Source organism: Xenopus laevis, chromosome 7L (assembly GCF_017654675.1).
Source record: "Xenopus laevis strain J_2021 chromosome 7L, Xenopus_laevis_v10.1, whole genome shotgun sequence".
NCBI lineage: Eukaryota > Metazoa > Chordata > Amphibia > Anura > Pipidae > Xenopus > Xenopus laevis.
This window is the reverse complement of record NC_054383.1, coordinates 109,315,260-109,329,972: the sequence shown is the minus strand read 5'-3', so window position 1 is coordinate 109,329,972 and position 14,713 is coordinate 109,315,260. Positions and strand designations below refer to the sequence as shown.

The following is a 14,713-nucleotide window of genomic DNA, read 5'->3' as shown; positions in this document are numbered from 1 at the left end:
GCTCATGTTTTGTACTGTTATTTCAAAAAGCCAACTTTTTCAATTTCAGCAAGTCAAATATTGCCATTATTATATAAACCAGACAATACCTGCTCCTTGAACTGATCTGCATTCCTTCTTTCCTCTTCCACCTGCAGCAGCACCTCTTTAAGCCTCTTTTCAGCACGTCGGACCAGCTTATTGGCTATGATACGTTCCCTGTTTCAAGGTGAAAAAAGTATAACATGGATGCTCAAACTAAAATCCATGAGTACCTAATTTTGGGTCCCAACCACAAGTCCAAAATCCCTGCATTACGGGAATTTGCCCTTCCTATGGCAAAGAATGAATTGTCTGTACATCACCCTTTGAAACTGATCCAGTTACTGTATATACTATGGGCTGTTTTGTGAAATAAATACAAAAAACACAATGGTTCTGTTACTAGCACTGCGCATACTTGCACCTGGACAGTAAAAGATGGCAAACAGTAAGTGATTAGCTTTGTTCGGTCAGCTGCAGGAAAAAGTGAAATAAAAAAATCTGATCAGCATGGATAACTGTCCATGTGAAAATCTGCCCGATGTTAGTATATGAACCCCACATGTACTTTTACCTACTTACTGGTAGGTATATATGTTACAACCCCCCAGAGGGAAAATAAAAAAAAAATAAAGGTGGCAAACCAAAGTCACGGGGCCCCAGGAAGGAGGCGTGGCTTAAAAAGTCCCCTTAGCTGCTGGACTGGCAGTTGCGGTGTATGTGGGATTGCCAGTAACATGCAGCTCTACCAGTCCTACATAGCAGAGTATAACATCCATGATATAATACACTGAGAAAAAGTCTTACTCCATTGGTCATCTTTGGTTTTTAAAAGACATTAATTATGTGGGCAACATCGCAGTGTCCGTATTATTGGTTGCATTTTAGTTTCTCCAGCAAGTACAGCTGCTAAATATCCACTTACTTGGACTCCTGCTCCATTTGTTCTTCCAGCTGACTAATCTTGGCCTCGAGAGATGCGATGGCAATCTTGTACTTCGACCTCATGGTGGAATCCATCTCATTCAATTTCACCTTGAGTTCCTTATTCTGTCTCTCCATTTGTTGCCGAGCATTCTCTGCCTTCTGAGAAAAGCTTCGCTCGGCTGAGAGCTCAGTGGTCATGGTCTCCACCTATTGACAACAATGAAGCAGTGCTGAATAGCGTGACAAATTAATTCCTCTCTCCACCACCACCACCAAGACATGATAGCTCTGTAGGCTATTTATACAGTTTTAAATTGAGGTGATTTTTCAAGGCAACTACAACTCTGAATATTCACCAACAGCTAGTAAAAAGCTTAATAAGACTATATATTGAGCCTCACTCAATAACTCTTATATCATTATCTGTGCTAATTCTCTGCCCCAGACTACCCACATACAACTACATTAGTTCTGTAATGAAACATAATCAATATAATAATTGATATAAATATATTGAATATGTTTTACCTGCAAAGTTAACTTCCTGTATCTGTCATTCAGAAGCTCTGTATTACTCTGCTCTTCATCCAGCTCTTCTTCAAGCTGAGTGATGCGCATCTCTAGGGCTCTCTTCTCATCCAGTAGTGCCGATCTGTAGATGACAAACGTGCTGTTAAGCCTCTGATCATTTTATACAATGAGTATCCGCACTCAAGGCCAAAATATATAGTCAGGGTGCACGGTTAAAATGTATATATATCCACGAATATCAAAAAAAACGGCACACCGATGTAAAAAAAATTTCACCTCATTATTTTTATCATATTTTATCATCATCATTCGGTATATATATATATGTATATATATATATATATATATATATATATATATATATATATATATATATATATATATATATATATATATATACACATATATATATAGAAAACACCAGCATCAAATGCAAAAAGACCCCTGGTGCTGGTGTTTTCTTTATCTACAAATACAATGTTTCTCTGTGCACAGGGGCTTGATGGAAGGTGGTGCTGTCCATTTGTTCATTTATATATATATATATATATATATATATATATATATATATATATATATATATGTGTGTGTGTGTGTGTGTGTGTGTGTGTGTGTGTGTGTGTGTATATATATATATATATATATATATATATATATATATATATATATATATACACATTATAAGCACTAAACAATAGGTATTACAAATGTAAATAAGAAGTGTAAGAGCAGTGGTATTTTCAAACACATGTAATTTAGTTGGTTGGTGAGGGCCTCCTTACTTGCCACTGACTCCATTGGAGAGCTCATCTGCCAGGTCGTCTCTCTCCTGCTGAGCTTGTCTCTTTGCACGTTCGGCGGCTGCCAAGTCCTGTAAACAAAGAAACCCAATAATAAGTACTAGAATACACTATGCCACATTCATGGATTTCTAAAGAGAGAATATAACAGATGTATCACTGCAGGAGGCTACTCCATGGGGTTTCTACCCACACAGAACTCCATAATTTTTTTTAATAAAGTCCAGAGCACAAGCCTTTTAAATCAGTACTGCAGAATGTGGCATATTATTGCCCTAACATTTGACTGACATTTACAGGTATGTTGAAAAAAGTTTCTATAAGATTAAAAGGGAAATCGCTGCAATGTTAGTATTGTCTTGACCTTGTACTGTACAATGCTGCATTTCACAATAAAAGCTGTAAAAAAGTCTGCCCATGTCAGTCAGCAGTATCAGCATCAGTGTCCAAGTAAAGGTGTCTGTGATACTAAATTACTGAGATTGCAGTTTACTGAAGAGGTAAATGTGTGTCTGTTGGGATTTTTGTTAACATTGCGGGAATGCTAAGGTACAGTCCAACTATAAAGCTGTGACTGCTTTTTGTGTTATCAATATCATGCACCTTGCACCTCAGTCTACCACTTTGCTATGTATTTAATAAGCAAAGATGCATGCTTTTACAGACTACCAGGGATTACTGGGACTAAGGCAGACAGACATACTCAGAAGGGACATGCTGTGAAAAAAGAGGCTGAGCATCAAATACTGGTCTCCAGAGCATTATGGCCCTGAAAAGTATAGCTTATAGACAGGCTCTATGGCAATACATGAAGATCAGAGTTCTTAACCCAGTGATTTGTTCAGCTACAGCAATGAAACAATAATATATGTTCTGGGCACATTTCTTAAAACGTTATAGATGTTTCTTGGGAAGAGGGAGCCTAAAAAGTAGTTGAGGGCAGGCTCAGCTGGCCTACCAGAGGATGTGATGGACCCCAGCCTACATGAATTCCCATTGGCTCAATCTTTTTAACACTGTGGACCTTATTGCATTTGGCACTATTTGCTGACCAGCTTCTCTGGAGGGTCAAATGAGACCCAGCCCAAGACAGCAAGTGGTCTATAATTCCCAGTTTTTTGGGGGTACACATTCAAACTTTTTCTCAGTCAAAGGTGCAGCGTTCGATTTGTTGCTTGACCAAGAAGAATAAACAGACCTCTTGCAGTTGAAGAAGTTCAGCCTCCAGGCTCTTCAGTTTCTTCTCGTTGTCCCTAGACTGAACAAAGATCTCGTCTCGTGCTGCCCTGGTCTCCTCCACTTCACGCCACACTTCTTTGAACTGGAGCTGAAATGCAAATCCCAGAGTTCTTATCATTGGTGTTATTAAAGCTCAGTGTTGACCAAGGGGATGCAGATGAGAGAGAACAAAACTGCTCAAAAGAAGCTCGCACACACACGGTCAGAGAGAGAAGGACAATGCAAACCCCCAACTTGTGAAAGAGACAAAATTCTCCAAAATTATAATCCTGACTATCCCTATACATACAGTTTTTGAGAATTTATACACAATGTAATAGGATCGCCAAACATGTTCAATTATATTCGTACAATATATTTTAATACATTTAATGCATATGGCTAATGGTTTGAATTGTTTAACTTATTGGTTCACAGCTCTGTGGTTTAGAATTTCAATTGCTAGGATTCCAACTAGGGTGCGGTTCAGAAGTGTCAGTGGCCCCTTTTATTTTTTAAATTGAATTTTGTAGTGGCAGAATAGAAAAGCAAACATGTAAAGGTAACACACGCGCCAAAATGAAGACCGGCTGAAATTTGCAAAGGACAGACCTCTACATAACATACTAAAAGGTATATAGAAGTGAACTTTTCCTTTAAATAATGCTGTTTAATTTGTTATAACATCTGATTTCTATATTTAAAGAAAAAGTAAAGCTTAATCAAGAAGTAGCATATAACAGCTACAATATAATGCTAATTAGTAATCAGTTCAGATTCACATTCTGCATCAGGAGTCACTAACTAAACCTGTAGCATCAGCTGCAATGATGGCCAAACCTAATTTTCTGCTTTATCATTTCTGATAACCCCTAAGCTACAATAGCCCACAGCATGCTAATCTTGTGTGCCACTGACATTCAAAAGATGGCATAACAAGATCCAAGATGGCTGAGGACAACTTCAAACTAATATTATAAGATGCAGCCAGCCCCCCCCCAACAAACCCTTTGATTTCATTCATTGAGAGGACTCCTCTTGCAAAACTAGTGTAATGATGCGCTGTTACACTTTGTCTAACCAAGAAGCAGACTTTACCTTACAAAACAATAATAATACATCATTTATAGATGTTTTGAATTAAAGAGAATAACTTCCCCCACCCCAATGAACTTCTGATACTTTATTCAACATAGCATATAATATTTCATTACCTGTAATTTTTTCAGCTGTTTAACAGCTTCATCTCGGCCTTTGTTAGCAGAGTCGATCTGACTCTCCATATCCTGTAGGTCCATTTCCAGCTTTTTCTTGGCAGCAAGCATCTGAGATTTCTGCTTCCTTTCCTCATCCAACTCCACTTCCAACTCTCGTACCTACACAAAAGTACAAGGCCAAGATGAAATATTATATACATACATGGTTTCCTATCTCTCCATTCTAGGTATGTTAATAACCCACCTGTTTAAAGAGCAGCTTCTTCTTTTCATCATTGGAATCATCACGGTTTTGGAGGTCTCTTTCAAACTGTGCTTTCATTGCTTGCATATTGACCTCCAGGCGAAGTTTGCCATCTTCAATTCCCTGAAGTTCATCCTCCAATTCCTCAAGCTGGGTTTTCATTTCCTGAACTTGCTGCTCCAAAGCCCGTTTAGATCTTTCCAGCTCATGAACCTGAAATGAAAATCTGTATTTTAATGTCATTTTTACCATATTTCCCAACTTTCTCAGGAAAAATTGACTGAAACAAACTCAAATAACATTAGTTCTGGGAAATTGTTTTCTTACATTCTTGCCAACATCATCTTTGGAGCTAACTAGGTCATCCATCTCGGCTCTTAATTGTTTGTTCTGCCTGTCCAGCTCATCTTTTAGGTCAATGGCCTCTTCCAGGGCCCGACTCAGAGACAGGGATTTTGTTTCCTTCTCACGAGCCTCGGCCTCAGCACGATCCCGCTCATCTGCATAACGTGCAGAAATGTTTTTCTCTTCGGCTAGCATCTATGGAGCATAAGAGATCAACACATACATGTAAAGTATTTTACATAATGATTTTCACTTTTAACAATGCATTGGGGGAAGGGGATTAGGTTGCTCTTAATGTAGTTATGATCACTTAAAAGTTTCAAATATTTTATTTCTCTGTGTGTCATAAAGCTCTTTTGTGTTACAGGACAAAAGCCTCATTAAAAAAAACCAGCACCCCCAAATATGCTCTGGTATTGTCTCTTCCTCCCAGGATAATGACGGCAGAGCACAGAGCATGATTTACATACACTATATGTGTGCCGGCGGCTTTAATAAGAGGATAAGAGCAAGAGGAGATGGTATAAAAGGATAAGTGTGTATCATACTCCAGGATTTTTTTCAATGTCATGGGGCTTTTTAAAAAATTAGGATTTAGTGTCACAGGCTCAAAGGCTTATGGAAAATTCAGTATTCATCAGAGTCCTACAATGCCAACTCTGGGACAGCATTTATTCTGAAAGGGATCAAATCCAAGCCAGTTTGATCATTTAAAGTTCACCCAGAATCTATTTTTTTTTTGTTTGCACATATTGCAAGCTAAAATTCTGAGCAACATTACAATATACAAGTGCAATGGTTTAAAATTCTAAATCAAGTTCATCAATACACTAATCCCTGTTATATTAAGAGACCCAGAGAACAGAAAAGGTAAAACAAAAACTGCTGTCAATGGTAATTACATTAACAAATGAATTTAAAACCATTGTAAATGTTTAATGAACATATATTGGAAAGTTGCCTAGAATTATATTTTATTTCTTGATGCAGAAAAAACATTTTTAGGTGAATAAACCATCATCATAATGCTAAACCAAACTTGCAATACTACTGCATCAAGGCACCTGGTCAAACTTCTTCTGTTTTTTCTCCAGATTGGAGACTATTTGACGTTGATGGTCCAAATCCACAATCAGGTCATCCAGCTCTTGCTGTAAGCGATTCCTTGTCTTTTCTATCTTATCGTTTGATTGATTTTTCTCATCGAAACGCTGCTGGAGCAACTCTAATTCTTTTGATGCTTTCTTCTTGGCTTCCTCTATAAACTCGACCATACCACCCTGGTCCTCCATCTTCTTCTTAGACTCGAGAAGCTTAAGGAAAGAGGAAAGATATATCAACTTGAAGGCTACCCATGAAATAGTATCAAGCGCATACAGCAATAGCCACTGTATTGCCCCCTGACGGATTCAGCTTTCACTATAAAACAACCCAAAGAAACTCCTAGTATTTATTCATCTTTAAATACAGCAGAAACGTCAGACTCAACCCTCCTAGTTGTTAGAAACGTGTACACACAACAGAGAATTCTGTGAGTTATAATTCAGACTAAGTAGACAACCAGTAAATCCGGCCTGCCCATTATAAAGCAGATATAGTCATCTTAAAGAAAATATAGATTTATAACCTGTTGTTGCAAAGTCTGGATCTGACGGTTTAGCTGGGCCTTAGCAGCTTCCTCTTCTTCTAGATTCTCCATAAGGTTATTCTTTTCCTCTTCCAGCTGCCTTACTCTGGAGCTAAAATTCAACTTTTGCCTTGTTTCCTCTTGAAGCAACTCCTGCAATGACATCCACAGCAAAGTCATATCCATCCCATAGCTGATTACATTCACAGTCAAAAGCATAAGCAAACAATATAAGACAAAAGAGAAAATGATAGTGCCCTCATGTAAAGCAATCTATCGAAGCAAAAAGGCAATAAACAAAATCTTAATAAAAATCTTAATCTCACAATAGGTTACCTGGGTATCCTGGAATTGGGACTGCACTGTTGACAAGTCTTTGGTTAGTTTGATTGACTTGCTTTCCGTTGATCCTAGGGCACCTGACACACCATCTAATTCAGCCTGAAATTACAGATGTGCATGTATTAATGAAGCAGTATTCAGGTTTTCATAAGCCATCTCACAATAAGTTAGGAATGAACTTTAGCAAATGACTGCACATATAACCATCTGAAACAGGTTGAAATATCAGGCTTATATTACTGATATCACTCTGGTTTATGCAAGCCTAAAAGCCCTTGGTGTTTTATCACATTTTGAGAATAGAATGAAGCCTTAAAATCACATCACAATTTTTAAATCAGGGGGTTTATTCGCTGACCCACAACTTGATGTTTAATTACAACTCTCAGGAGCCTAGTGCAACTGAAACTGGAGGGGCTAGGGACACCAATTCACCAATTCGTTTTTTTAACACTGTGTCCATTTTTAGGAGGCTATAGACAATCTTTGTTATTATTGATGTCAACCTAAGGTGCATCTTAATGCTTGTTCTTTAAACTTACCTGCAGTTTCTGCAGTTTCTCCGCCAGTTCAGCCTTGATCTTTTCACTGTCATTGGCACGGATCTGAAATTCTGACACCTGCTGCTCCAGCTTCTTCCTTCGTTGTTCTGAATCCTGTTTAGCTGCTTGAAGATTCTTGACTTCCTTAATGAGGTCAGTGTTCTCACTCTCCAGGGTCTGCTTAACCTTCTCCAGATTCCCTTTGAACTGAGTATAGAGAACACGTACAGTTACACACAAGCAATAAATTAGCATGGGAGCTGTACAATTTGAATTTAGAAAAAGGTAAGTTAATCATTAAAACTCTACATGGATTAGCCCAATGCATTCAACACACATGAAATATGACCACTGATAAATGTATATGGGCCTTTTAACATCCCTTACCTGGACCTGACATCCACCTAAAAGCTATCGGCCTAGAGCACTTCTCATATGATTATTAACAACATGTTTTGCACTGCTGATATATTTAAGCCACAGTACTCTTGAGTAGGATGGGGTAGGAGGTGTAGCTCATGTCACTAGCAGGTGTTTTTGTGTGTATGTGAGTGTGTATAAATTACTATGTAGTATAAAAAGAAAATCTACTAAAATAATTTTGTTCTTCACTTAATGTCCATAAAGCAACCCACCCTTCGTGCCTGCTCCAGCTGTTCCGAGATCTCTTCCACCACTTGGTTGTGTCGCTGGCGCATTTCTGATACTTGGGCTTCTCGAACTTTTGACTCTTCCTCTATATTTTTCTTCAGGTCTGTCACCTCTTGTTCCCGTTTGGCTCTGAGGGGGAAGCATGGTTTAATTAATTCTACCCTTGCAAAGACTGCAAAGATTTAATGACTCAATTTAAGGTTTAAATGGAATGTTTTTATGAGGCCAGGTAGGCTAATGAAATGCTGGACCAAAAAAAGATGCTTTAGGTTCAAACACAGCTAATCTATTTGCCATTACCTGAGCTCTTGCTGTGTAGCGGTGGAGTCAAGAGTGTCTTCTAGCTCTGTTTTTAGAGCCTCCAACTCCTCACCAATATCTCGTCGCTGCTTTTCCGCCTTTGCTCGTGCAACCTTCTCTGACTCTAGATCTTCATGAAATTCAGCAAGTTGTGACTGTAAGTCTCGGAGTTGTTTCAGTAAATTGTTCTTTTGTCCGACTTCATCATCAATCCTAAGACCAGAAATTCCACAAATAAATTTCAGAGCAACAGTTATCTCTAGAGTACAGCCATTAGATAAATTATGGTTTTCTTCCTAAAGTGAATTTGTGTCTGTCCTGCAGCTCGGATCATAAAATGACCCCCACAGCTGTATATCCTCTTCTACTGAATCAAAAAGCTAAACTACATAGGAGATTTTGTAGGATGGTGTCGGATCAAGAGATTGTATCCTACAAGTCGGATGTATTTGCACAGGTCAGATAAAATCTGACCCACGAGATCTTATCAAAAATCTCCTGTGAAGTTTAGCCCTAAATAGCATCATTTGTGAGTCAAACTCCCATGTGAGCACTGATTTACTCTTGCTTGATGACTGAACAGATATTGTGAATGGCACTAATCATGCATTTCTATGGAAAGGAAAAAAAGCACAGCAGCAATCACTATCATCATCATCATCATTTATTTATATAGAGCAGACCTTGGTTATAACAAACAAGGAATAAAATCAATCACTATTGTGTGTACAGCTTCAAACCACTAAGATTTTAACCTAAGATATGACTAAATATATCACCCCTATAAAAATCACTGGGTTTGCTTGTGCTTGAATCAGACAGTGTATGAAGATGGCATACCCCTAATGTGAAGAGTTAATTACCTTGCAAGAGCAGCTTGGAGTTCTTCTTCCTTGCGGGCCAGCTGTTGCTTTAGTTCCTCTATCTGCTGTTGGAGCTCTAAAAGCTGATCCTGTAAGTCAGTGGTTTCACCATCCAGTTTCCTCTTCATCTTTTCCATCTCTTGCCTTCCCTTCTCCTCCTTTTTAAGACGATCTGCAAGATTATGTCAAAAACGGGTTAACTGCTAGGGAAAAACTGAGATGTTGCATTCATAGCAAATAGGGTTGCCACCTGGCCGGTATTTTAGCGGCCTGGCCGGTAAAAATAATGGTTGATCCCAATGTTATTAATAGGTAAAAAAGATAAATATATAGAAAGGCCGGTATTTTTTTCTGGAAGAGGTGGCACCTCTAATAGCAAAATGATTTTATATGAAAAAATAAATGCAATAATAGTAAACAGAACCGTGTCTTTAATTCATTTCATTGTTTTGTTTTATCATTGTTTAAATGTTAAAATGCAAAAATAAAATCTATAAAAAAAAATAATAGTAAACAGAGAGGGGATGGGTTTTCTGCTGCCCTCCAGTTGTTGTTTGTTGCAACTTCCAAATGCCCCCAGCAGCTTCCGCTGTCAGAGAGGATGGCAGTTCCAGATCAATGATCTCTGGAGGGCATGGGGCATCACTGGTTAAATAATATTCCCCCTTTAAGGTCACACAACTGTAACTGTGGCCAATATCAATTCAAAAACTGGAAAAAAAAAAACTCAGCTTTGCATACAGACCTAGTTTATGTATCATACTGATAGAATTACTGGAGTTTCTATACCCATGCTGTGCTGTTTTACTATCTACTGTCTGAAAAATTCAATAAAGGACAGAGCGTTTAATATATGTAGAAAACCAATCCCACCCACCCGCAGTGCTTCATGCCACTGACTTTATGTAATAACATGAAGCTTTAACCTCTGCAGCAGGGATCGATAAACTGTGGCTTTGAAGGCCCTGCTGAACTACAAACATCCCAAGAACCCAAAGACTAGGAGACTTCAGAAAGTCAAATAATGGGGTTCATTGCTGTATAGATTTTTTAAGCTATATTTATTCGTTTTAATAAACAAAATGTGCCACAGCTCATTACTGACTGTACATAATGCAAAAAGTAAATCCCATTTAAGACCCTTTTTTCGTAACCCATATCAGACATCTACACAATTTGACTTGTGTTCTACTTCTTGCATTGTTTTTTTTTAGTGCTGGAATTTTTAATAATTTTTTTAAACACAAATTAAAAGACAACCCTGTTGCAAAACAAAAAGTAAAAACCCCCACAAAGAAAAAATAAATAACCTCTCTCACGCTTTTTCTGACATTGGTTACTATGAACCTGAGCACTGAAAAAAATAAATATCCCCTTAGGGGCAGATTTATCAAGGGTCGAATTTCGAAGTTAAAAATACTTTGAAATTCGACCATCGAATTTAAATACTTTTTTCATAGAATTTGGGCATCCTGTGGTCGAAGTAAAATTGTTCGATCGAATGAATAAATCCTTAGAATGTAACGATTCGAACGATATTATCATACGATCGAACGATTTTACTTCGACTTAAAAAAACGTAGAAAAATGCTGTAGAAGGTCCCCATAGGCTAACATAGCACTTCGGCAGATTTAATTTGGCGAAGTATGGAAGTCAAAGTTTTTTTAAAGAGACAGTACTTTGATTATTGTATGGTCGAATATTCGAACTATTTTTACTTCGAAATGAATTCGAAGTTGAATTCGTAGTATCTTTTTCGATGGTCGAAGTATACAAAAAATTACTTAAAATTCCCTCGAATTCACTTTGACCCTTGATAAATCTGCCCCTAAATGTATATTATTTGTCAAGTGTTCTCACCTTCCATGTCAGCAATGACGGCTTCATATTTGTTACGCAGTTTATTCAAGCTCTTCACTTTCTCCTCTTCTTCAGCCATAGTTGAAGTGAATTCTGAAATACGCTCATCCATCAGCTTCCTCTCCTGTTGTATTAAAAGGGCAGATGGTTATCCATTTAAAGGGGTGGTTCATCTTTTAAGTAACTTTTAGTATATTATAAAATTCCTGGTTTTAATCAACTTTTAAAATGACCTTCATTATTATTTTTTTTTATATTTTGAATTATTTGCCTTCTTTGTCTGACTCTTTCCAGCTTTCAAATGGGGGTCATTGATCCCATCTAAAAAACAAATGTAAGGCTCCACATTTATAATTATTGCCACTTTTTATTATTCATCTTTCTATTCAGGCCGCTCCTATTCATATTCCAGTCTCTTATTCAAAGCAATGCATGGTTGCTAGGATAATTTAGACCCCAGCAACCACATTAGAGAAATTGCAAGAAGCAGAGCCACAGAATAAAAAGCTAAATAACTCAAAAACCACAAATAATATAAAATGAAAACTAATTGCAAAATGTCTCAGAAAATCACTCTCTATATTATACTAAAAGTTCATTTAAAGGTGAACAACCCCTTTAAGGACAGGCACTCTAGCACACGCCACACCCAAAAAAGTAACCATGGTTGGTTAAGATTACTTGGATCTGTAGTTCACCAATATTCTATGCCAGTTCTTGCTAAACTTAGGGGTGGGGAGGGAAATTGTATGACTTTTTGTCACAAAACAAGGAAGTAAAAAAATAGTTTTCCCCCCTCCCACTCCTAATTTGCATATGCAAATTAATATTCGGATGGTTCGGCTGGGCAGAAGGAGGAATCCGAATCCTGCTGAAAAAGGCCAAATCCTGGCCGAATCCCTAACCGAATCCTGGATTCGGTGCATATGCAAATTAGGATTCGATTTCGGTTCTGTATTTGGCTGAATCATTCGCAAAGGATTCTGGGGTTCGGCCGAAACCAAAAGAGTGGATTCGGTGCATCCCTAGTTGTTATTGTGTGTATGTAAATATGTATGAAAAGATAAAGGATGCAAAGACCCCCCCAACATATTCATACACTAACATTGCAGTTATAGCACAGAAAAAAGGAAATGTGTATTTATTATGTTTATCTAAATGATGGACATTCCAGAGACTTTTCTGAGGTGGGTTTGTGCCTGCAGGGGGGCATAACAAACTCCCCTTGTTCAGAATACAGGAAATGTGTTTATAGTTTTCACTGTACAGCTAATGCAATAACATCACCACCATACAATGGTCCTATGGGCTCCCCAAGCTACATTGTCTGGGATCAAAACAAATGGGCCGTATGGATATAATGACTAGGTATGTGAGGCAGTAATGTCACTTGAGTTACTGTGCATTTGGGGGGGAACAGATGCTGAAGCTCCACAGTTGTTCCCTTGTTTCATTTTCAAGAAATTATTATTTTTCGAGTGCTGATCTGCTCTGTGTGGGCACAGAATCAAATTATATTCCTGCCACTCATCCACTTTAAAGGGGTGTTTCAAATTTAAATTAACTTTCAGTATGATGTAAAGACTGCCATCCTGAGATTTGCAATAGGTCTTTATTTGAGTTTTTGAAAATTATTCAGCTTTATGTTCAGCAGCTCTCCAGTTTGGCATTTTACCAGCTATCTGGTTGCTAGGATTCAATGTAACATAGCAACCAGACAGTGGTTTGAACGAGAAACAGGCCTATGAATAAAGGAGGATCTAAATAGAAAAATGAGTAATAAATTAATAGAAATAAAATTGTAGCTTCACAGAGGAATAGTTTTTTGGCTGCTGGGGGGAGTGCCCCCCCCCATTTAAAAGATGGAAAGAATCAGAAGAGGAAGGAAAATAATTGAAAAAACTATTAAAGGGGTTGTTCACCTTTGAGATCATTTTTAGTATGATTTAGAGAGTGATATTCTGAGACAATTTGCAATTGGTTTTCATTTTTTATTATTGAAGGTTTTTGAGTTATTGAGCTTTTTATTCAGCAGCTCTCCAATTTGCATCTTAAGCAATCTGATAACTAGGGTCCAAATTCCCCTAGCAACCATGCATTGATTTGAATAAGAGACTGGAATATGAATAGGAGAGGGCTGAATAGAAGGATCAGTAATAAAAAGTAACAATAACAATATATTTTTAACCTTACAGAGCTTTTGTTTTTTAGAAGAGAGTCAGTGACCCCCATTTGAAAGAGTCAGAGGGAAAAGGCAAATAACTATAAAACTAAAAAAAAATCAAAACCAATTGAAAAGTTGCTTAGAATTAGCCGTTTTATGTTCATCCTTTAACATACTAAAAGTTAACCTGAAGGCTAAACAGTCCTTTAACAGGTAAACAATGAGATCCTTATCGACACTTAGGGACAGATTTATCCAGGGTCAAATTGAAAAATCGAATTTTAAATTCGAATTTCGAGCTAATTTTAGTGTACTTCGACTAGAGAATAGTCCAAATTCGATTCGAATTTGAAAAAAATTAGAAAATTTGAATATCGAAATTCGACTTCGACTATTCGCCATCTAAAACCTGCCTGATCGAATACAGACTATTCACTCCAAGTTAATTTTTGGTTTTATAAATTTCGGTTGGACTTTTTTTTATTCGAATTTCAAGTTGATGGGAGTTAAAAAAAAACTCCCATCACTTTGAAATTCGACCCTTGATAAATCTGCCCCTTAGAATATCATTATATCACTTACAAACAAACTGAAGATATTGATCATAATCTTATGCTCTGCCCTAAACTGTGCATAGTGCTGGGTTTTACCAAGCCTCCCTCTCAAGTTGACTCTCAAGTAGACTGACATCTATTTAGGTAGGAAGCTAATTTGAAGGCAATTTTAAAATTGTTTTGTTGTCATCTTTAAAATGAGTAATTAATGTGGCTGTGTATTGGTCGATCTTGTACAATATCCCAAACAATTGACCAGCCATGGGGGATAGAGTGGGTTGACCTGCGATGAACCAATCATTGTCCATAGAAATCAGGACAGTCGAGCCAGCAAAAATTATATTCATTTCTTATAGCTTTATGGGTACATAAATGGTCAGTTTTAATCAAAGATGTCTGTACTTTAGGGAAACTAATAAGAAAAGTATAAGGCATGAAAATTGCCCCTTGAATAGTTCGATTAGAGAATACAGTTGTTGCTTATATTTTGCTATAGATTTCATTGT

The 14,713-nt window shown here is 37.4% G+C and overlaps 1 protein-coding gene across 7 annotated transcripts in view; it reads right to left on the bottom strand.

Moving 5' to 3' along the window:
• The window catches only part of LOC108696665 (myosin-10), a 114,552-nt gene that overhangs the window by 12,238 nt on the left and 87,601 nt on the right, over positions 1-14,713 (bottom strand). For all 7 annotated transcript variants that reach the window (XM_041569485.1, XM_041569486.1, XM_041569487.1 and 4 more), the window contains 16 exons: positions 11,490-11,613; positions 9,629-9,800; positions 8,766-8,978; positions 8,450-8,594; positions 7,815-8,021; positions 7,267-7,371; positions 6,931-7,083; positions 6,368-6,616; positions 5,286-5,498; positions 4,959-5,171; positions 4,712-4,873; positions 3,478-3,606; positions 2,262-2,350; positions 1,477-1,600; positions 947-1,155; positions 90-198 (listed from right to left, as the gene is read on the bottom strand). In XM_041569485.1, coding sequence (XP_041425419.1) covers positions 90-198; positions 947-1,155; positions 1,477-1,600; positions 2,262-2,350; positions 3,478-3,606; positions 4,712-4,873; positions 4,959-5,171; positions 5,286-5,498; positions 6,368-6,616; positions 6,931-7,083; positions 7,267-7,371; positions 7,815-8,021; positions 8,450-8,594; positions 8,766-8,978; positions 9,629-9,800; positions 11,490-11,613 — 2,616 coding nt within the window. The remainder of the gene's footprint in view (positions 1-89; positions 199-946; positions 1,156-1,476; positions 1,601-2,261; positions 2,351-3,477; positions 3,607-4,711; positions 4,874-4,958; positions 5,172-5,285; positions 5,499-6,367; positions 6,617-6,930; positions 7,084-7,266; positions 7,372-7,814; positions 8,022-8,449; positions 8,595-8,765; positions 8,979-9,628; positions 9,801-11,489; positions 11,614-14,713) is intronic.